A 22,072-nucleotide genomic window follows, 5' to 3' on the forward strand; every position below is an offset into this window, starting at 1 on the left:
TATATTTTTGCAAATGAAGGGTATTGATAGAAATGACAACTTACAAGGTTTCTTATTTCTAGTTGGTGCTGTCAACCCTGTTCCTCTTTAAACATTTAATTGCCAGGCTGAGCGGCTCAGACGGTTGAGGCGCTGGCCTTCAGACCCCAACGTGGCAGGTTCGATCCTGGCTCAGTCCGGTGGTATTTGAAGGTGCTCAAATACATCAGCCTCGTGTCGGTTGATTTACTGGCACGTAAAAGAACTCCTGCGGGACTAAATTCCGGCACCTCGGCGTCTCCAAAGACCGAAAAAGTAGTTAGTGGGACGTAAAGCAAATAACATTAAAAATTATTATTAAACATTTAATTTTAATAGTCTGTGTGTATATCTTATTTAATCTTGCATGTGGGATTGATTTTCTTATAGATCTGTTCTTATTCTATTGTATTATTTTCCCTAGTATTCATTCTATGAAGATGGGTTGTTGATCACATTATATGGGACACTGTTGATAACTCTGGAGAATACTTTTGAGAAGAAAAAGTGGCCAATGTAACTATGTCTGAATATATATAGACAAAGTAATTTTCAAGTATCAGCAGCTGTGTAGCATAGTCGGTTGAGGCATGCACCTTCAATAACCACAGTTAGAGGATCAAATCCTGATTCATACTTGTCATTAGATTTCCTGAGTTGATGAAGAGCCCCTTTTGAGGGTGAAATTCTGGTGCTCAGATGTCTCTTAAAATCTAAAACAATGTATATATGTTTACTCAGATGCTGATTTTGTCAGGTGAGCATTCTTGTGGTGACCGTTTTGGTGTGTATGTATTTGTTTTTAATAGGTAGTCTGGTAGAGAAATGACACTAACTATAATAATGATTTCCTGTGGATTGCAAATGTGGAAAAAATATTCAAAGATTTCATGAGATTTGTTAACTACCTCTCTCTTTCTAGTCTACTGGTACTGGCCACTGCTAGTCTGCATTTTATCTGAAATACTCTGATCAAAGAGATGCTTCAGATAATTTATGGCTTCAGTGTGCCAGCCTCCTCCTCCTCCTCCTCCTCCTCCATGATGGCATGACCGGACAGGTTTGCCATCAGAATAGGATCTTGGATGGATTTCCTATTACTCATGAACTGAAACAGGGGTGTGTGCTTGCTCCAACACTATTTGCATTATATTTGGCTGCCATGCTACATGAATCTTCTACAAACAACCCAGGTGTGGAGCTTAGGTATCATTTCGATGAAGGGCTTTTCAACCTAGCAAGACCGTTCCCGAAGGCTCACTCAAGTTACAAAGGTAATCAAAATGCTGAATGCAAATGATGCTGCACAATCTACACTCACACCAAAGGAATCGAAACAAGTCATTTAACTGCTACAAGAGAGTTTTGGTCTCAACGTTAATGTTCAAAAGACTAAGGTTCTGGCACAACCTTCACTAGGCACAACCCTTCCACATTTCAGCATCTCCATCTCAGATACTCCACTGGAGCAGCTAGACCACTTCTCGTACTTGGGTAGTATCCTATCTGTGCGCTGTAACTGTGAGCAAGATGTGGAGAAGAGAATTGGTGCTGCCCATGCAGCATTTGGACGACTATCACACTGGGTGTTCATGAATAAAGACCTGACCGTGAAAACTAAACTTTTGATGTACCACTCTGTTGTCATCACAACATTGCTGTATTTTTGTGAAACTTGGACCCTTTACTGACGTGACTTGAAAGAGTTTGAGCGTTTCCACCAACAAAAACTTTTATCCACCCTTAGGATTAAAAGGGAAGACCATGTCACTAACTGTTCTTGAGAAAGCGCATGCCAACAGCATAGAATCGTTCATCATTAGTCATCAGCTTGGATGGATTGGCCATGTCTGTCGGATGAGTGATACCAGATTTTCACATCAAATCCTGTACCATGAACTTTGTTCTGGCACCAGACCTCGTGGAGCCCCCATGAGGCATTACAAGGACCAGCTTAAGCACACTATGAAGATGACATTCTCAATCAACAAACCTGGGACACGCTAAGACCGTACAATTTGGCACCGGACCATCAATGCTGCTGTCAATCTGTTTGGAGGGGAACGACGCAGATGTGAAGAGGCCAGGAGAGAATCACGAAAACTCCGTGCAGCACAACCACACTTTCTTCCAACAATTCTGCACAATCTGCAGGGATACTTATTCCATGCTAGAATTGGTTTGTTCAACCATCGAAGAAGTTAATTATCGTAATTTATGAGTTTTATATCCGTATTGATGATTCACACAAATGCAAAGAGGAGAAGAATTCCACCTAATCAATACTTGTTTAATATTGTTATTAAAAATAGTTGAAATAGACATTCAGCTTATTAGGTACTAGGTACTAGCTAAAGAGATGTTAAGTTCAAGAAGAATTGGCCAACCAACACCGCTGGAAATCAAATCCATAACCTTCCGATTTTGCATTGGATGTTCTCCCAATTGAACTACGTTGGCCTTGGTTATTCTTGTTCTGTTGGCAAGGATCTGAGCTATAGGTTGACTAGCCAGCACAACTGTAGCTAGTCAACCGCTGTGGGTCGTTCGAATTGAATATGTAGCTTTCATGACTGCATTGAACTTTAACCATACTAGGTCATGTTGAGTACGTATAGAACATGTTGAAGGAATGATAAGTACATGATACAGAGTGAGTTGGCCATGCGGTTAGGGGCGCACAGCTAACCAGATACCAGTGGGAACCAAACCCACAACCTTACAATGTAGCATCGGATGCTCTCCCAATTAAGTTACAGTTGCCTCAGCTACTATTCTTGTTCTGTTGGCAGAGATCTGAGCTACAGGTCAATTCAGAAGATTGTGGGTTCGTTTAGTACCAGTGAGTGGTTTGCCATTTTCTTCTCTATTGATCTCTTCAGCTTGTACTCCAGTGTAATTATGTTCTTTACATAAACTGAAAGTCTATTTCAAGTACAAAGTGGTCATGAAAGCTAAATATTGAACATCGTGGTAGGTTAGTGTGGAGAGATGGAGCAAACAAAGGGAGAGACAGTTCATAGAACTGATGAACACATTTTACAATGTTCTGTTTTTCCAAGAAAATATCTTTGACATTAGTCTTTATATATTCCCTCTTAGTAGGATGGTCTTTGATATAACTGTATTAAAATGTAATAAAAATCTTTCTTTAGCAGTGCTATTTACATTCTGTTGTGCTTATGCATAGTTGTGGTAACTAATTTGTATGTACATTTATGTAGTACACTCTCTGTGCTAAAAATTCATTCATTTTATATCCAAGAAAAATGTCTCTATTGATTTTATTGCTGTGTGTTGTTGAGATTGCTGTGAGGTTTATTAAGTTCTCCACTCCTTTGCCCTAATCTTACCTGCAATAGCCTGAACTATACACTATATGTTTGTGTGTTCATAGCATATTCTGATTCTTTGAACATGGTCTAGAGAGGGAAGGGAAATTGGTCATTTATCTTCTTTTGGGAAAAGAAAGAAGTATTATTTTGCAATAAGAACATGAAAAGATGTCATGAGGGTTGAAGTATTTCACAAGGAATATTTTTTTTAAGAAGTTTATAAGACAGATAACTTATTTAGAAGTTACGGGAAGGGCTAGGTTCTAGGTACTAGAAGATCACTGATGTTTTCTTCTCAGGTGCCGTGGTGGTGAGGAAGTATGCCTCTTACCTGTTCTTAGTTGTCCTGAACCTGGTAAGGTGAGTTAGTACAGTACGTCCCATATGCCTTTCCTTTGCCATTTTCATTTCAGTAAACACTTCACAGTAATTTATATTAATGTTGGATGTAGAATTGTTAAAGCTACTAAATATATTCCTCTCTGTTTTATTGCTATTGCTTGAGAACATAGTAAAGTAACCAATAGAACAAGGTGACATATTCTGACTCTGTGTTTTTATAATTTTATGTATATTGCTGCATTCACGAGAGAATAAAATCAGGCAAGGCTATCTGAGTAGCTAAATTGATTAAATAATTGCATCCTGTGTTCAAGGTTATGGGATGGAATGGCAGCACAGTTAGCATTTAATGAGTTGAAATGCAAGAGTGTCAGTAGTGTTCCTGACACACTTTTGTTGTTATTCTTCTGCATCTTCTATTCAATTTGGGCTCTTATGGACCACAGAGTAACAACTTCAGTATATTCGATTCATGTTCATCTTCTGCTCTTGGCTTTGATGTTCTGCCAGTATTGCTTCATGCGGTCGCTTATTAGTTTCTTGCGTTCGTCCGAGAAAACCACTTTTGGAGGTTTCCTTCCCATTTCCTCTCGGAAACCCTTGAAGTTTTATACCATACACCTGAAACATTGTTTTCCCCCTGAATATTGTCCTGTTTGATACTCATTTCCTCCATATCTAGACGGGTTTCAGTGAACCACCTAGGAGCAACTTTCTTTGTTTCAACATGCATCAGGATCTTTAGTGTAAGAGTGCCCATAAAACTGGATTAGTATTTTCCTTGTGGATTCCACAATTCCTTGAGTTTCTTCATTGTCTGGTCTTACATTTTCCATTAACATATCTGCGCTCTAGAATCTTCCTCAGAATCTTCCCTCTCTTCTTCTCTAATTTTTCTATCAATCCTCTGCTTGTTAGGTCCAATATTTCAGCAGCATAAAATTCTTCTGTTTTAATCACTGCATTATCATGTCTTAATTTTGTTCTCAAACTGACTTCTTTTGTACACATCTTTTGTTAATTGGTATGCCAGTTCCATCTTCTGGATTCTCACTTTGCTTCCTTTTCTAAGCCTTTGTATTGGATCATTTCCCCAAGATATTTGAAGCTCTTAACTTTCTCCATCTTTCCTTCGTCTATGTTTATGATTCTTGGAGCCAGTTTTATATTTGTTGAATATTTTGAGATCTGTAGACCAATCTTCATAGGTACTTCTCTGAGTATATTGATTCTTCTCCTGGCTGATTCAACATCATTGGCAAGGATTTCCAGATGATCTGCAAAAGCAAGACAATTAATGTGTATTCCTTTACTCCTTGTTCCAAGCCTGACCCATTCCTTGATGTACTCTTAGTTGCGTTTCCCATTCTATAACAATCTTTTCCAATAACATTTGAAGAGAATTGGTGATATTCTATCTTGTTGTCTAACTCCTGTCTTAATTTTTGAGGTGATGACCTAGATCTTAGGCTCCTTTGAACAACAAGCATCATCATCTTCATTTTGAAAGAATTTGAGATTTCTCCCATAAACTTGACCTTTGACTTGTGTTGCTTATGGTCTTTTTAATCAGATTTTGTGATTTGTTATCTGCACCAAATTCTTTTAGGACCCTCGTCAGCTTTTCTTTGTTAAATGAATCGTAGGCTTCCTTGATATCTACAACCACTACTATATGATCTTTGTTCGGGATCAATATGTTCCTGATAATACTCCTCGAGTTCAGGATCTGTATAGGACATAATTGAGTTTTTCTGAAAATGACCTGATATTCAACAATTTCTTGATCAACTCGCTGTTCAGTTCTATTCAGCACCACTGTTGGTGCCGCATCTGCGTTGTCGTTTCCTCTCGTGAGTTTCCTTCGAACTATGTCTGAGGTCTCTTCACAGCCATCTCGATAATGCTTCATTCTTTCCTTTCATATATCTATTGATTCATTTTAACAATTTTTCACCTCGTTATCGATGTGTAAAATTCATCGACTATTCGCTCGTGTATATTTCCCTCAATGGCATCAGTAAACAAGGATAATTTTTCTAGCGATGCTATACAAGGCATATTAAATGAATGTTCTAGTGATTATGAGGACAGTAGTTATAATTTTAGCGATGATTCTGATGACAATGATGTTGATGTTGCCGAATTAGACTGTGATGAGGCTGAAAAGATACAGAAGAGACTGTTGTTTCAGACACTATTCGTCAGTAGCGGCGACTGGGGATTAGAAGTGGGGGGGGGGCAAAAAAATATACAGACAACAGAAAGTAGCTGGGTTGAGGATTATAGCGGGCGGGCGGGGGCGAAGGTGTTATACACATCAAAACTGAACAAAAAGGGTACTAAATGGTAAGTTTTTGATGCTCTTCGAGCGGAATTCGACAGAAAGGTAAAGGTTGATAGTTTACTAACTTAAGTGCGGCAATAATAGTTTTTTGAGATTTTGATTCAATACTATACTTTTACCAAAGAAACAATATCACACATGTATTACAATTAAATATAAGTATGGCGTGATTATAAAATTAAACTCATTTAGTATTTGACTACACTCTAAGAAACTAACAGACAATTTTAAAGAGACTGCCAGACTGACGAATGCACGTGGGGTGTTGTCCCATTTGCGATCAGTCTCATTTGCGATCACTCAGGTAGAATACAAGACTAATTTATTTTTGACGGGTTAAGCATTGTCCCATTTGCGATCACTTTTATCAGTGACATACAAACAGTCAGGTTGCTGTGAGAGAATTCCCTACTGAAGGACTGGTACAGGAAGACATCCCTCAAGAAACTGGCAAAACTACATTCTAGGATTCTTACGAATCGAAAGTTGAAACTCGTTAAATTACTTATATTTACCATTTGAGGCTGAGTAAATAGGACTGAGAATAAACAGGACTCATATGAACCTTTTATTTAGAGTTACTGATGGTTGTGGGTGTAAAGGCAGTTAAATGAGTTTTAAGAGAAGTAGGACAAAAGATGGCCCTATTAAAACCGATTTCAAAACAAAGGATTTTGCTGTAACACTTTGCTTCTTCGATAGTGCTACCCTTTTTGAAGCAATTGTTGCTGATCTCAAACTTAATAGTTAACCTACACTTTCTTATGTCTGACACGTTAAGTAAGCAGCTGCTCAAAATATAATTAGCCTACTTTCATCGATCTGTATGTCTACCCCTTAGTCTTGTTTGTTGATACCGAGTCGGGATGAGATGAGATATATTTATACGGGATGTTTCTACGGCCGGATCCCCTTTCTGGCACCAACCTCAGTTGAGGAACTAATGAAGATGAAATGTGTTACGTTAAATGAAATTGGGTAAGGGGTGGGAGGACTCAGCTCTGGCCTATGAATGGGAACTGTACTGGCATTTGCCTGGAAGTGAAAATATTAAACCACTCTGAGAACAGCCGACGGTGGGGTAAGAACCCACACGTGTCCTGAATGCAGAGCTTGGCTCCATAGCCGTAGCGGGTTAAAATGCGCGGCCACTCAGCTTACTTTCACCTATATAAATAAAATTATAATTTTTGTCTGTCCGCTCGGATTAGATGTACAAGATTCTAGAACTTAATGTCAAGCAAATATTTAGATTTAAATGAGTTGAAGAAATGATAATTCTATAATGATAGCGTGAAAAGATGGGATTGCATTCGGGAAATAGTGGGTTAGAATCCCATTGTCGGTAGCACTGAAGATGGTTTTCCATGGTTTCCTATTTTCACAACAAGCAAAAAAAATGCAGGGCTGTACCTTAAGGCCACGGCCGCTTTCTTCCCACTCCTAGCCCTTTCCTATCCCATTGTCACCATAAGACCTTTGTTGGTGCGATGTAAAGCCGGCGATGAAAAATCCATGTCACCAAACATCCCTGACTTTTCCGTAAATTTCTGTAAGAGTATCCATAAGTATTGGGACCAGTAACCTTTCTACTACGATTAAAATTAATGATGCATGGAAAATCAGTCTCTTTGTTCCAAAGGATTCTTCAGCAAGATTAATAATGGTGGGACATATAAAAATGCACATAATTCCTTAGTATTCATAGTAGCATGAATTTATACTGCACATAAGATCAAAAACTTTATTTTACTGGGCTCAATAGCTGCAGTCGCTTAAGTGCAGCCAAAATCCAGAATTCAGGAGCTAGTGAGTTCGATACACTGGTACAAATGGGGAGTTTACATCCACGAATCAGATTGCTTTTCTCCATTTACATGATCCACCTGCAGGGCCGACCTGTCAAAAACGGGTACAATATTTCCTTTACATATTACTGTATATTGTCAGAATGCCTAGAAACTAACTCCTAACACAAGCCATCTTTTGCATGACTGTAGTTGATCCTTTTCATTCCTGTCTTATTGCAGAATATCAACAGATCCCTTTCTTTCCTCTCTTATTACAGGATATCTGATCTAATCTTTTGTTGTATTGATATTGTGCTTCAGAAAGATCCAAGCAAACTTGACCACTATGGTCGGATTTTACTGCACGGCAAGGGCTACGATCGCTGGTTCGACAAGTCCTTCACTCTGTGTGTAGGAACTAATGGCCGTGTAAGTGGTTTCTGCAGTTTATTTTTAATTGTTTGGTTTGATTTTCAGTCAAATTTAATTCAATTTGTGTTAATATGGATCATTATTTTTATACATTATGTTTGTTTCTCTTTTACAGATTGGTTTCAATGCAGAACATACTTGGTAAGTTTGTTTGATTCTACAGTGTAGATCACATCCATTTAGTAAATCATCTCCAAATTCAGGACTCGCTAATATAGATATATATATTTTTTTTTTTAATTCTTTGACTTCATGTTGGATGTGATGCATGAAAAAAGGGCGAATCCACCAAACATGTTTTGATACAGTATATAAATTGAAAAATCAGTCAACTCGTCAGTACTTAAAGTTTATTTATTATTTCAAAGTTGTAAAAGCATCTTATTACAGGACATGTTTCCGCCGCATTAGGCCATCGTCAGCTGTCCAGAGTTAACTTAAAATCAATATATTAATAGTTACAAAACATGGATAAAATTCACACTCATATGATTCATGGTATTTACAAATTAAAAAATACATGTGGAATCATTATCAGATGAAGAAGTCGCTAGATGTAATATAATGAAGTTAGAACAGTTCCATGTAAAGTGACGAAGATGTAATTAAAAGTTTCTTCTGTCCTTAAAAATCATTTATGCAAAATAATGTCAGTTGATTCAGTAAAATTGTTGTTCCACTTAATATAAAAACGTTTAAAATATTACGAATTCACAAATTTGGATCAAAATGATTCAATGCCAGCCAGACTGTTGAGTAGGAATCAAGTATCGTCCAGTCATGTAGTGCGATATGAAATTTAGAACAGCTCTCTGTTTACGTCATATCATGCCTGTACGCTGGTTAAGTTGACAGTAAGTCGGTAACACATTCATCCTTGCATAAATGAATTTTAAGGACAGAAGAAACTTCGTCATTTTACATAGAACTGTTCTAACTTCATTACATTACATCTAGCGACTTCTTCATCTGATGATGACTTAACATGTACTTTTTAATTTGTAAATACTATGCATCATATGAGTATGAATTTTATCCATGTTTTTTAACTATTAGTATATTGATTTTAAGTTAATTCTAGACAGCTGAAGATGGCCTAATGTGGATGAAACATGTCCTGTAATAAGATTCTTTTACAACTTTGAATCAGTAAATAAACTTAAAGTATTGAAACCATTATACTAATTTCTCAATTTATATAACATAACTGTCAATACGGACTCAAAATGAAATTTATTTCATGAAACATGTTTTGAGTAATCGATGTGTAAGGTTTGCATATATTTAAATCAGATAAGGGTGACCCTGCCCTGGGCTACTCTTTAAATATTGAACATCGAACAGTTTATTGAAATATGGTACATGGACTACATATCAATCAATCAATCAATCAATCAATCAATCAATCAATCAATAATTGATCTGCATTTAGGGCAGTCGCCCAGGTGGCAGATTCCCTATCTGTTGCTTTCCTAGCCTTTTCCTAAATGATTTCAAAGAAATTGGAAATTTATTGAACGTCTCCCTTGGTAAGTTATTCCAATCCCTAACTCCCCTTCCTATAAATGAATATTTGCCCCAGTTTGTCCTCTTGAATTCCAACTTTATCTTCATATTGTGATCTTATAGTTATTGTTCTGTGGACATCAAAAAACAACAGATTTGTACTGGCATTATACAATAGTTCACACCTGAATACTAAGAAGACTGACTATATGGAATGTGGATGCCAAACTAATGGAACCATCAGCATCGGTGGAGAAGGTCTGAAGAAAGTGGAACTCTTCAAGTACCTCGGCTTCCGTCTATGCAGTAACGGCGACAGTGTTCCGGACACTTACGTACGTGTAAACACCACTTGGATGAAGTGGTGCCAAGTTACTGGGGTCCTGTGTGATCGGTTGGATGCCCCTGCGTCTTAAGTCGAAGATCTGCAGAACTGTAGCGTGCCCAGTTGCCGTCTATGGGTCAGAATGTTGGCCAGCAACATCAAAGCACGAGCAGTTTCTGCATGTGATGAAAATGCGAATGCAGCGGTGGTGTCTTGGACTAACACAATTTGACCATGTCATGAACAGTGATGTTCGACAAAGGATGGGAGTTGCGCCAGTTGAGGCAAACCTGCGGGAAGCCAGGCTTAGATGGCAAGGACACCCATGCGCCTTGACCCTGGTGGACGGAGGCCACATTGTAGACCAAAGAAGCGGTGGATGGATTGCATCAGGGAGGCATGGAGTACATGCGCGTCACCCACGAGGGTGCCTTGGATTGGGACAGATGAAGACGGATGTGCTGGCAAGGACCCTGCCACAGTGAGGGAATGATGCTAGGAAGAATAGTGTACAGTTGTTTAAACAGTAAAATGCTTAGAAATGGAAGTGTTCTATTGGTAATAATCACCTAGTGCCCAAAAATTATTAATTGTAATTTGTATTTGTCCATACCCAGAGCCTCCGTGGCTCAGGCGGCAGCGCGCCTGCCTCTCACCGCTGGATACCGAGGTTCAAATCCCGGTCACTCCATGTGAGATTTGTGCTGAACAAAGCGGAGGCGGGACAGGTTTTTCTCCGGGTACTCCGGTTTCCCTGTCATCTTTCATTCCAGCAACACTCTCCACTATCATTTCATTTCATCTGTCAGTCATTAATCATTGCCCGAGAGGAGTGCGACAGGCCTAGGCAACTGGCACATCTCCTATCCTCACCGCAAGTTGGGGGCTTCATTCATCCCATCCCTGACCCGGTCATTGACTGGAAAACAGGTTGTAGGTTTTCATTTGTCCATACCCAGTACAGCCAAGCACCCACACTTACGTGGCTGACCTATGGCTTGTGCTTCAACATGTGGTGATGTTTTAATGCTAATCTATGCCTCATCTTTGTCCATTTAAATCTTTGCTTGCACACCTTTCCATTTATTCATATGCTTCTTACATTTCCTTGAATAACCAGGCTGATTAGAACTCTGACTGTTACTCCTAATTTGGTAGTAATATGTGTACATAATACTCCATTTAGTTGCATTCACCCATGTGTTTATAACACTACTGGCAATGGCATATTTGTCCTGTTGTGCAGCACAATAGTCTACTTTCAATCAGCCAAAGGCGCTGCGTTGTTAAAAACTTCAGAACAGTTGTTATTTTCGATGCGATACAGGCAAACTCACCAACATGTATCAGAGCATAGGCATTCATGGAGTGACAAAAAGAAAAAGGTTTACTCTTATGGAATGCCTTGTGTGTCTCAGAGTCTTGTCTACAAAAAGCTACAAAGAAAAATCAGATTTATAATGAGAAAAAATGGTGTTTCAAACATATGGAAAAAGTTTAGAGAGGGATAGACAGTTGCTGATCAACAGCTACACATAGAACAACCATTGGTCATGATTGGTATGTGTGGATTTCATCACATTGTAAGCGTACCTTCACCACCTTCCACCAAGTTCCTTGGAGGGCCACCAGAGTGAATGGGTCAGATAAGATGGTGGAAATCAACTGCTTTACAGAGAACTGGGATCGTAGAGAGGGGTTGTTACATAGTGACATTGTCATTGGCTTCTCACTGAGGAGACCACAATTCAAATACAACCAGCACATGTAGAATTATTAAAACGAATGTTGCATTCCTGCGTTTTCAGTTTCTTGTAAAACTGGAGGTTCTGTGACTGTGAGCATGATAAAACAGTCACATAAAACTGCTTGCTCTGTAAATTCAAGGAGACTAGTTGCAAAAGTTACTCTTAAACTTCACTACAGAATAGCTTGTGTGAAGTGTGCAACTGTTGATGGAGAATGGTGCTGGGAGCAGCAGGATTGTACACTCAATGGTATCTACGTAGAAAAACTCTGATTTTGGGGCAGGATCACATGAGTGATGAAATGAATTCCATGTCCAAGAACAGTTAGGTGCATTGGAAGATGAGGTGGAACAATATGGAATGAAACTGAATGCCAAAAAGAGTGAGTGATCACAACTAGAAAGAAGAGTGACATACAAGAGGGATAATGTTTGGAGGGGAACAGCTTAGGAAGTTAGAAGTTTCAAGTTCCTGGGAAGTATCATAGAGGAAAGTGGAAGTAATGATAAGGAAATAATCGGGCATGGAAGACAAGCAGGAGCATTCCTGAAAAGTGTCAGAAGCCTGGTTGGAACAAAGATGTCCCTCAAAGAAGCAAAAGAGTGATATACAGGATGTACTGTATACCTATTCTGATGTATACAGCAGAAACTTGGGTAATGAGGCAGAGAGCCGTTACTAGGATACAGGCAAGTGAAATTAAATTTCTGAGAAGCAGGATAGGAGTGACAAGAATGGATAAGATGAGAAAGAGATATAGTAAAAGAAGAGTCACCACAGAACAGAATAGAGGCATCTATAGTACGCGCACTTTTTCTTGAGCCCTAGTTCCCATTCGTTACTATGGAGATCCGGGCTCAAGATAAAGTGCGCGTATAGTAGATTGTATGGACACATGAAGAGAATGACAGAGGAAAGGATACCGAGGAGGATGCACAGAATGGAGATAACAGGAAAACTACCAAGAGGGAGACCAAGAGACAGGTGGATAAAAGGAGTGGAAGAGTGTTCACAGAGAAGAGGAGAGGACTGGGCAAGAGTAATGAGGGAGAAGTGGAGGGAAGACAAGAGGAGATGGAGAGGCTTATGTTCCAAGCAGACCTGGCCAGCAGCTGGAAACTGCAGATGATGATGACTATGACGACGACGACTGAGGTTCCGCTTTAGCAGAGTATTCCATCATGTTTTTGAGTGGGGAATCATGTTCATTTGTATATCCTGATTGCTATCCAAAGTTGCATAACGTGTCTCGAATATGCAAACAGCACCTTCCAACATGAAGTTGCTGGTTTCACTGTTACTTTGAGCGATAGGTGATAATGCTCAGTTCTATTGAGACTGTGTGGTAGGTGTATTCCTGCACAGTAAACTGAAGAGCATGTGGCTGTCATATTCTCCAAACATGCACTGTGCTGAACATGCATCCGAAGAGCACAGATAACCCTTATGCAACTTGTGTAAGGTGCTGTCTAGAAGGACAATTTTGCCCACCTTACTGAACTGCCACCCAGAGAAATATCATTATGTTCCTAAAGTGGTTTTTTGAAAGCTTTTGGTTTGTATTCTTGGCCAGACTAACCTGAAGCCAATAGGTGTGAGCATATCCAAAACAGAAATTAGTTATTATACATTCACTATAACTTTTTCAGTTATATATGGACTGGGGAAAGGGAAATGATAATGATGATGGACTGTGGAGTTAAGTAGCTTGCCTTGTTGTTATTTCTTGATAGATAATGACAGTTGGTAAGGTTCTGAGATGGCCTTCCCATTGGACCAGCTGAATGTTAGCTGTTTGAAGACCTCCAATTCCTCAGTAGTTGGATATATATTAGAGATGGGCCATTTATCAGATTTACTCGAGACCAATACATGTTGTCTCAGTATCTTCATTTTTAATTTCTTTTCCTGAAATAAAATGCAGATCATTTGTTTTCTAGTATTTGTCTCTTTTTTTAAATTTTATTTTTAAATGTGACTCACTGTTATTAATTTACTTATCCATGTTTTCAATTAAATATTTTCAGGTGATAATGGGGCGTTCTTTCAGCGTCTTTAATATTAACACGCATTTGTTCGAAGGTCGTTTCAAAAGTTACGGCAATTATGTTGTATCTTCCGAACATATCGTAGTAGGGTAATTCTAGTATATATGTTTGAAAACCTGTGTTACTTTCTACTGAATGCCACTGGCAGATGGCATCTTTGTAGCTAGTTAACAACACTCAAAAAAATTTGTGTGCTACTGGCCATGCACCAAGATAGATGTACGTAAAATTGAACAGCAGTTAAGTTTAAGAGAGTGCCTTGAACCCTAACTTTGCCACCGATAAAGGCATTATCTGTCTACGGGAAAATTGCAGCTCTCCATGGCAGAAATTCACGTCAGTGTTATGTGGAGTTAAGGGAAGCGTTCATTGATAGTGCTTTGCCACATTAAAGTGCCGAGACCTTCAAACATCGATGCTTAGCGAGTGTTGAACTATTGCACAGTTGATGTCCCTTTTCCGCTCACACGAGTTGTCGGTGACCTTTATCGAAAAGTGCTGAACAGGGCACAGGTGTTGGACTGTACAGGCATTATCCACTCAGACAGGTATTTCTCAGTGTTCTGAATTTTACTACAGACCTTGCAGATGCACAAGATTTGTGTTCATTGTATCCATAATAAGACGCCCACGGTGTAGGGGTAGCATGCCTATCTCTTACCCGGAGGCCCCGGGTTCACCTACCGGCATTTGAGGTTTGGTTTGAGGTCCACTCAGCCTATGTGATTAAACTGAGGCGCTATCTGATGGTGAGATAGCGACCACGGTTTAGAAAGCCGAGAATAACGGCCGAGAGGATCAGTCGTGCTGACTACATGACACCTCATAATTTGCAGGCCTTTGGGCTGAGCAGCGGTCTCTAGTAGGCCGTGGCCTTTCGGGGCTGTTGTGTCATGGGGTTGGTATGTTTTTATCTGTAATAAAACATTTATTTTTCAACTACCTACCTACCTACCTATCTATCTATCTATCTATCTATCTATCTATCTATCTATCTATCTATCTATCTATCTAGTTATTTATTTACCCTTTGATTGCCCCTTCAAATTGGCTCCCGTACCCAAATTCAATTTGGTATTTGGATTGAGAAGCACAGTCCAGTGGTCCCCAAATGCATAAAGTGGTTTTACCTTGTTGCTGCTCTATCAGAAGATACAACACAGTTGTCATGACTTCTGAATTGACCCTCATATATCAAACAAATAGAACTGTATTTCCATACTCACAGAGTGTATGTTGTATTTTGAAATCTTTTACACCATTAGAGATGCAATCTGCTATTTAAAGACTTACGAACGAAACTTTTTTTTTTGTGTGTGTGACCATTATAAGATGTGCTACTTGTAGCAATTTAAAAAAAGTTATATTAACAAAGTATTGAGCTTATAATCCAGTGTGTTGTTTCTGGAGTATTGAGCTATCGAGAACCCATTTCTCATTTGTGTGTCAGAGTTTACTAGTCTAGTTATATTTTGCTCGTCTTTCAATAGTACTTATTGTGCTATTAAAAGTTAAATGTTCTATTTCCGACCTACTAGTTGTTGTTTTTTTTTACAAGTATGGGCAGCTGTTTCAGATATGTGGCAATGAAGTGTTTTACATACATCAAAATATTGGCAACTTCTTATCTAATATATGCTGTTCAACTATTATTATGTTTAATTTTCTGTCTTTCAGTATTTGTTTCAATTATTTTCTTTAAATGTAACTGACTGTCATAAATTTGCTTATCCATGTTTACAGCCAAATCTTTTCAGGTTGAAAATAGGGAGTTCTTTCAATGTATTTAATATTAACATGCATTTGTGAAGCAAGTGGACAAGTGGCTTGAACAATTAGATAACCTGAGTTTAAATTTTGGCTGAAGTTTGTGAAATTTATATTGAACAGATAGATGGTAGACAGGTTCTCTAGAATATTATTATTTGATTTCCTAGCTTTCTCTTAAAGTCCAGGCTGAATGGCTCAGGCGGTAGAAGCTCTGGTCTTCTCAGCCCAATTTGAAGAGTTCAATCCAGGCTCAGTCCAGTGGTACTTAAAGGTGCTCAAATACACCAGCCTCATCTCAGTAGATTTTCTGGTACAAAAAAAAACCTCCAATAGTACAAGATTCTGGTTCCTTGCCATCTCCAAAAACATTATTTTTCATTAACCATTGTTCTGTAATGTTTGCAAATTATATATGACAATATACAGAATTAATTGTACAGAATTCTGTAGTTGAAACAAGATACAGCAGATTCTTTTTTAATTCAAACTCCAAGAGGAATCAGAAAAAATTCAAATTATCCAAAATTCAAATTAACCAAGAATGACTATTTTAACGAAAATATAGTACAGTACTGGATAAAAACATAAAATTTAATAAATTCATTGTAATATGCATTCTACCATACCTTAACAGCTGCCATCTTATCCTTTACTGTAGATTAATGTTTTCACACAATAATACTGTATAAACACTAGTAAAACAACAGATAGGGAATCTGCCTCCTGGGCAACTGCCCTAAATGCAGATCAGTAGTGATTGATAAAACTGTATAAACACTAGTAAAACAACAGCATTTACAATATTAACTCACAATTTAGCACATGTAACAATACACTAATTCCACTAGTCACTTAAAAAGATTAGTGATTTTTGTTTGTATGGGTCTTTTGAGTTTTATATGATAAACATAATCTTCAGTTTCATTTAAAGCTTGAAACATGTCATCCTAAATATTTGACTGAGCTTCAACAAATCTTACTTCTTACAAATTTGAAAACTTCAAATCAAAATCAAAATCTCTTTATTTGCAAATGAGGTGTCTACCTCGGTGGCAAATGATACACTAAAATACATTATTGTCAAGCACTAATATTAAATTAACAAGAGAAGAAAATTTTCCTATAATACAATATTATACAATTTACGCTAATAATGTTTTCTATTAAACACACAGCTCATCCTTAATAAATTTATATTGTTTACAAAATTCTACTTATAATATCTCCTGTACTACTTACAAATATAGTCAACTGATATAGTATGTGGAGTTACTTCAAATGATACTATACAACTGGTATAAGATTAATATTTACATTGCATTTATTTATTTACTATTTTTTTTTTTTACCCGTTCTGGATCCTAAGTAGCATAACTACCTGCTGTGTCTTAACCAGAGCCCCTTTTGCCACCACTTTTCAGAGTTCCTGAAGGGCCTTCACAGCTACCGTAGCGGTCCCAGGGCCCTCGAAGTCCCCACTGTACTTCACCCCTACAGGCAGTCCCCTACTTTGGCTGTCCAAACTCCTTAGACCAGGGGATGGAATTAATTTATTCACACACATTTTTTTTATTTACAATAACCTGCACTGGTCGAATGCCCTCTAATGACCGAGTGCACCAAGCTCGGTAATTATCAGCCTTTACGAAACCGTGGTAAAACTTTTACCGTGGTATTGTCGTAAAAGCAGTGCACCATTACTATCGCCCGGTTTCGTTACCGCGGTTTCTAGACGCTTGATTTTCTCGCTATTATTCCCCTCGGAAGAAATTCGAAGTAGTATTCAGGAAGCAGTGATCATTTCGATAGTCACTTGTCTTTAGTTTATACAGCCGGCAGTGATCGTTTCGACAGTCACTTGTCCCTCGTGTTTACATTTTGTGACAGCGCAAGCAAGTTATCGACTCCTTAAAATGGAAAGTAATGTTCGACATGTTTTGAATGTTACATCGAAGTCCTAAAGACATGGAAGGGGACCTCCTTTTCCACACACAATATTGTCTCTCGACAACATTCCTTGTGGCAATATGGGCTCTGTTATATCGTTGTTCTGCTGGGGGGGATTCTGAACAGGTGTAAGGAGGAAGGATTTACACGGGTAACCTCCATCACCCAAAATATAGCCATTAGCTATTTCTCTCGTCTCGAGACGCGCTCTCAGCCGAGAATTGTGAAATATTGTGTTAACATGAGTCGACCCTCGCCATCTTGCTACAATATCTCGTATCGTGAGGTTCGAATCGCTCACAGTTTGCATGTTTAGCGAGAAATAACCTTTCCTATTTCTAAATACCTCCCCATTTTCACCTCCGGGAGACTGTATTCGCACATGAGTGCAGTCCAGCGCACGCAATACACCAAGGAACCCAGCTATTGTATGAAACCCTTCCATAACCTCTCTTTGTTCTCGCTGCGTAAGTGAAAGTTGAATGAACTGTGGCGATAACGACGCAAGTAGATCAGAAACCTTGTGTATTATGCGGCATACAGTTGTTCTGTCAACATCACAGACGTCAACGATCACTCCTTGAAATGTTCCAGTTGCATAGAACCGCAGCGCTATTAAAAGACGATTTCTAGGCGACATAGGACAGTTTCTCCCAGTCGGGCATTCCAATTGTTCACCATTTAAATCTTCTCTGGAACGAAACATCGCTTAATTCTTCAAATAAATCGCGTCTCTCTTCTATAATTCTCCCTTCATTTCTTTCAAACTGATTAAGATACTGGAGATATAACCTATAGTTGTTAAGCTCCATCTTGGAATCTTTAACCACAGAGCACAAATACAACTTTACCGCGGTTTTCTTAGTTAACCGCTCGCTCACGCGTGGTAAACATTATACCGCGGTAAAATGTCGGTAAACTCGAAACCGAGCTTGGTGCAACAGAAATACGACTTTACCCTGGTAAAATTGTGAAGTTTACCGCGGTATTCTCTTTACCGAGGTTGGTGCACTCGGGCATAACACTTCATTTATTTTCTCTGTTGCTGTTTATTCTCTTCTTGAATATCTGTACAGATTTTGGAAAAGGATCAAACACTACCCCTGGTAAACTGTTCCACTCCTTCACACCCTTCCCAATGAATCAAAATTTACCCCAATCGCTTCTGCTAAAATTCCTTCTAATTTTATATTTGTGGTCAGTCCTGCCGATATAATTATTTTCCAACTGAAGCATCTCACGGATATCTCCCCATGCTTCTTCTCCTGTATAGGCTCTATATAATCCTATAAGTCTAGTTTTCTCCCTTCTCTTACTTAAAGTTTCCCACCCAAGTTCCTTTAACATTTCTGATACACTACTCTTTCTCCTGAAATCCCCTGTTACAAATCTTGCTGCTTTCCCCTGCACACTATCTATTTCTTTTATTAGGTATTCTTGGTGAGGATCCCAAACACTGTTTGCATATTCCAATAATGGACGAACCATACTCGAGTAACTTTTTTCTTTTAATTCTTTGTTGCATCCTTTAAGTAGCCTCATTATGACATGTAACTATCTGTATGCTTTCCCAACAATGTCATCAATATGACCCTTCCAGTGCAAATTACTTTCAAATCTCACACCTAAGTATTTGCACTTGCCATCTTTTGGGATAACTACCTCATCCAAAGTATATTCAAATTCAGTTTTAAAGCTCCTGTTTGTAAAAGTTGTAACAGTTGATTTGCCTCCATTAACCTTCATATTATTTTCTTCAACCCATTGTTGGATACTTTCAAGGTCCCTTTGTAAATGTGAACAATCCTCAATGTTATTTATTTCCCTATAAACAATTATGTCATCTGCATACACTCTTATTTTTGATGTTATATTGTTCCCTAAATCATTTGCGTATATTAAGAAAAGTAACGGACCGATTATACTACCCTGTGCAATTCCCTTCCAAACTTTCTCTTCCTGAGATACATTATTTCCTACTTTGACTTTCTGAACCCTTGAATTTAGAAATGTTTTTATCCAACGTGTAACCCTTACGTCCAATCCTATTCCCTCCAATTTCTTTAATAATATTCCATGTTCCACTCTATCAAAGGCTTTGGAAAGATCTATGGCTATGCAATCTAACTGACCTCCTGAATCCAACTGATCTGATATGTCCTGCTGAAATCCCACGAGTTGTGCCTCACAAGAAAATTTCTTTCTAAATCCATACTGGCTCCTTATGAACCAATTTTTATCATCACATATCCCTCTAATGTACTTCGATATTAAACTCTCCAGTATTTTACAAACTATACTGGTCAGGCTGATTGGTCTGTAGTTCTCTGGTTTCCTTTTATCACCCTTTCCTTTATAAATTGGTATTATTATAGATTTCTTCCATTCCTTTGGTATTACACTATTATTTATGACATAGTCAAAGAGAAATTTTAAATAAGGCACTATGTACCACCCCATTGTCTTTAATACCTCCCCAGTAATTTGATCACTTCCTGCTGCTTTTCCTTGCTGAAGCAGTTGGATTTCTCTGAAAATATCTTCGTTTGTGAATGAGAAGCTTCTTGTTTCCCTCTGTCTCTCTCCCTCTCTCTTCTGTTTCGGTTTCCAACTCTTGACAATCATCTACTGAATCTCTAAATTCCCTACTAAATAGGTTTGCTTTCTCAGTATCTGTTAAATAGTGTTCACCCCCTTCTCCCACCACTGTAGGAATTTGGATTCCTTTTCCTTTTTGATTCCTGATGTATGAATACAGCTTTTTCCATTTCCCTTTGTGGTCATTACCCTCTTGAAGTATGCCATTCATATAATTCTCTTTTGCTTCCTTTTTCACTCTATTCAGTTCCCTCATTAGCTGTTTTCTAGTTTCTCTACTCTCCCTACCCTCTTTGATTTTCCTGTTTACTATTCTATATTTTCTTTTTAATTTTCTTATTTCCCTTGTATAATAAACAGGGTCTGAGGTCATTTTACCCTTCTTAACGGGTACAAATCTCTTCTCTCCTTCCCAAATGATTCCTTTAAATTTAGCCCAAAGTGTATCCACGTTACTCCCTTCACTTATCCAAGAACTGAATTGTGATTTAAGGTAAGTCCCAAATTCATCAACTTTAGTTTTTCTGTACAATTTCTTGTCTTGTGTAACCCTCTTATTAAGCCTTTTTGGTACGAGTCCTACATCCATTATTACAGCCTTATGGTCTCCTATTCCTTCAATTACCTCAGTTTTATCAACAATTTCCCATGGTTTAACCAAGAATACATCTAGTAAGTTATTGAGACGAGTCGGTTCTTGTACTACTTGTGTAAATCCTCCCTCCCAAATTAACTTATTTGCCAGTTTCTGTTCATGGGCTTCACTTGCAGCTCCTTTCCATTCAACTTCAGGCAAGTTTAGATCTCCCCCAAATATTACCATATCATTATTATTGTTTTTACGAGTATAATCTATTATTTTCTCAAAGATTTCCATGTCTCTTTCCTCTCTTCCAGGCCTGTATGTTCCTATAATTCCCACCTCTTTCATATTATCACAAACTAATTTTATCCCTAATATTTCATCCCTTTCATCGGTAAACCGGGGAATGAACGTTGCTCACGTCCGCAGGATTTACCTCCACATTGCCCTGCACGTGTTCCCCGGGTGGTGCTAAGCGAGCAACAACAAATCGGCAGCCAAACTATCAACAGGCGTTGATCTCCTGGCCAAATGGACTCAGAGAGAACTTGTGCAAATGGTCCTTCTCAGGACCAACCTGCAAAGATACTAGGACCTTCTTTACGAATATGCCAAATAAACATCGAAGGCATATCCAGATCGAAGAGTGAACATCTTTCTAGAATCCTTCTTGAAAACATCGATTTAGTGACCATTCAAGAAACTCATACTGCGACTGAGGAACAGCTAAGATCGAGAGGAAAAATTCCTGGTTATATCGCTATTGGGGCAACCTACCACCAAACGTATGGGGCAGCAACCTATGCTCGTTCAAATCTACAAGATGTTCGGCTCATTTCAGCAACGGTAACTGACGATGTTCACGTGGTAACTGTTGATATATCGGGCATCAAATGGTAAATGTATATAAACCACTATCTGTGGCTTGGTCAAATGAAGTGCTCCTCACCCAGAATCATCCAGCAATATATGTCGGAGATTTCAATAGTCACCATCCGAACTGGAAATATGATGATGCAGATGAATGTGGCTCTCAACTAGTCACCTGGGCTGAAGCTAATAATCTACACCTGGTTTTCGATGTGAAAGATAGAGGAACCTTTAAGTCAGCCCGCTGGAAGAGAGAATACAATCCTGATCTTTGCTTTGTCACTGAAAATGTAAACGGTATTGTCCTGCCTACTGCAAGGAAAGTAATGGAAAACTTTCCCCACAGTCAACACAGACCTGTCATGATAACTACAGGAATACAAATACCTTTGGTTAAAAGCACACCTCGACCA

The 22,072-nt window shown here is 38.5% G+C and overlaps 1 protein-coding gene across 3 annotated transcripts in view; it reads left to right on the forward strand.

Moving 5' to 3' along the window:
* The window catches only part of whd (carnitine O-palmitoyltransferase whd), a 255,534-nt gene that overhangs the window by 181,761 nt on the left and 51,701 nt on the right, over positions 1-22,072 (forward strand). For all 3 annotated transcript variants that reach the window (XM_068225121.1, XM_067135789.2, XM_068225122.1), the window contains exons 9-10: positions 8,154-8,261; positions 8,380-8,405. In XM_068225121.1, the coding sequence (XP_068081222.1) occupies positions 8,154-8,261; positions 8,380-8,405 (134 nt within the window). The remainder of the gene's footprint in view (positions 1-8,153; positions 8,262-8,379; positions 8,406-22,072) is intronic.

Source organism: Anabrus simplex, chromosome 1 (genome assembly GCF_040414725.1).
Source record: "Anabrus simplex isolate iqAnaSimp1 chromosome 1, ASM4041472v1, whole genome shotgun sequence".
NCBI lineage: Eukaryota > Metazoa > Arthropoda > Insecta > Orthoptera > Tettigoniidae > Anabrus > Anabrus simplex.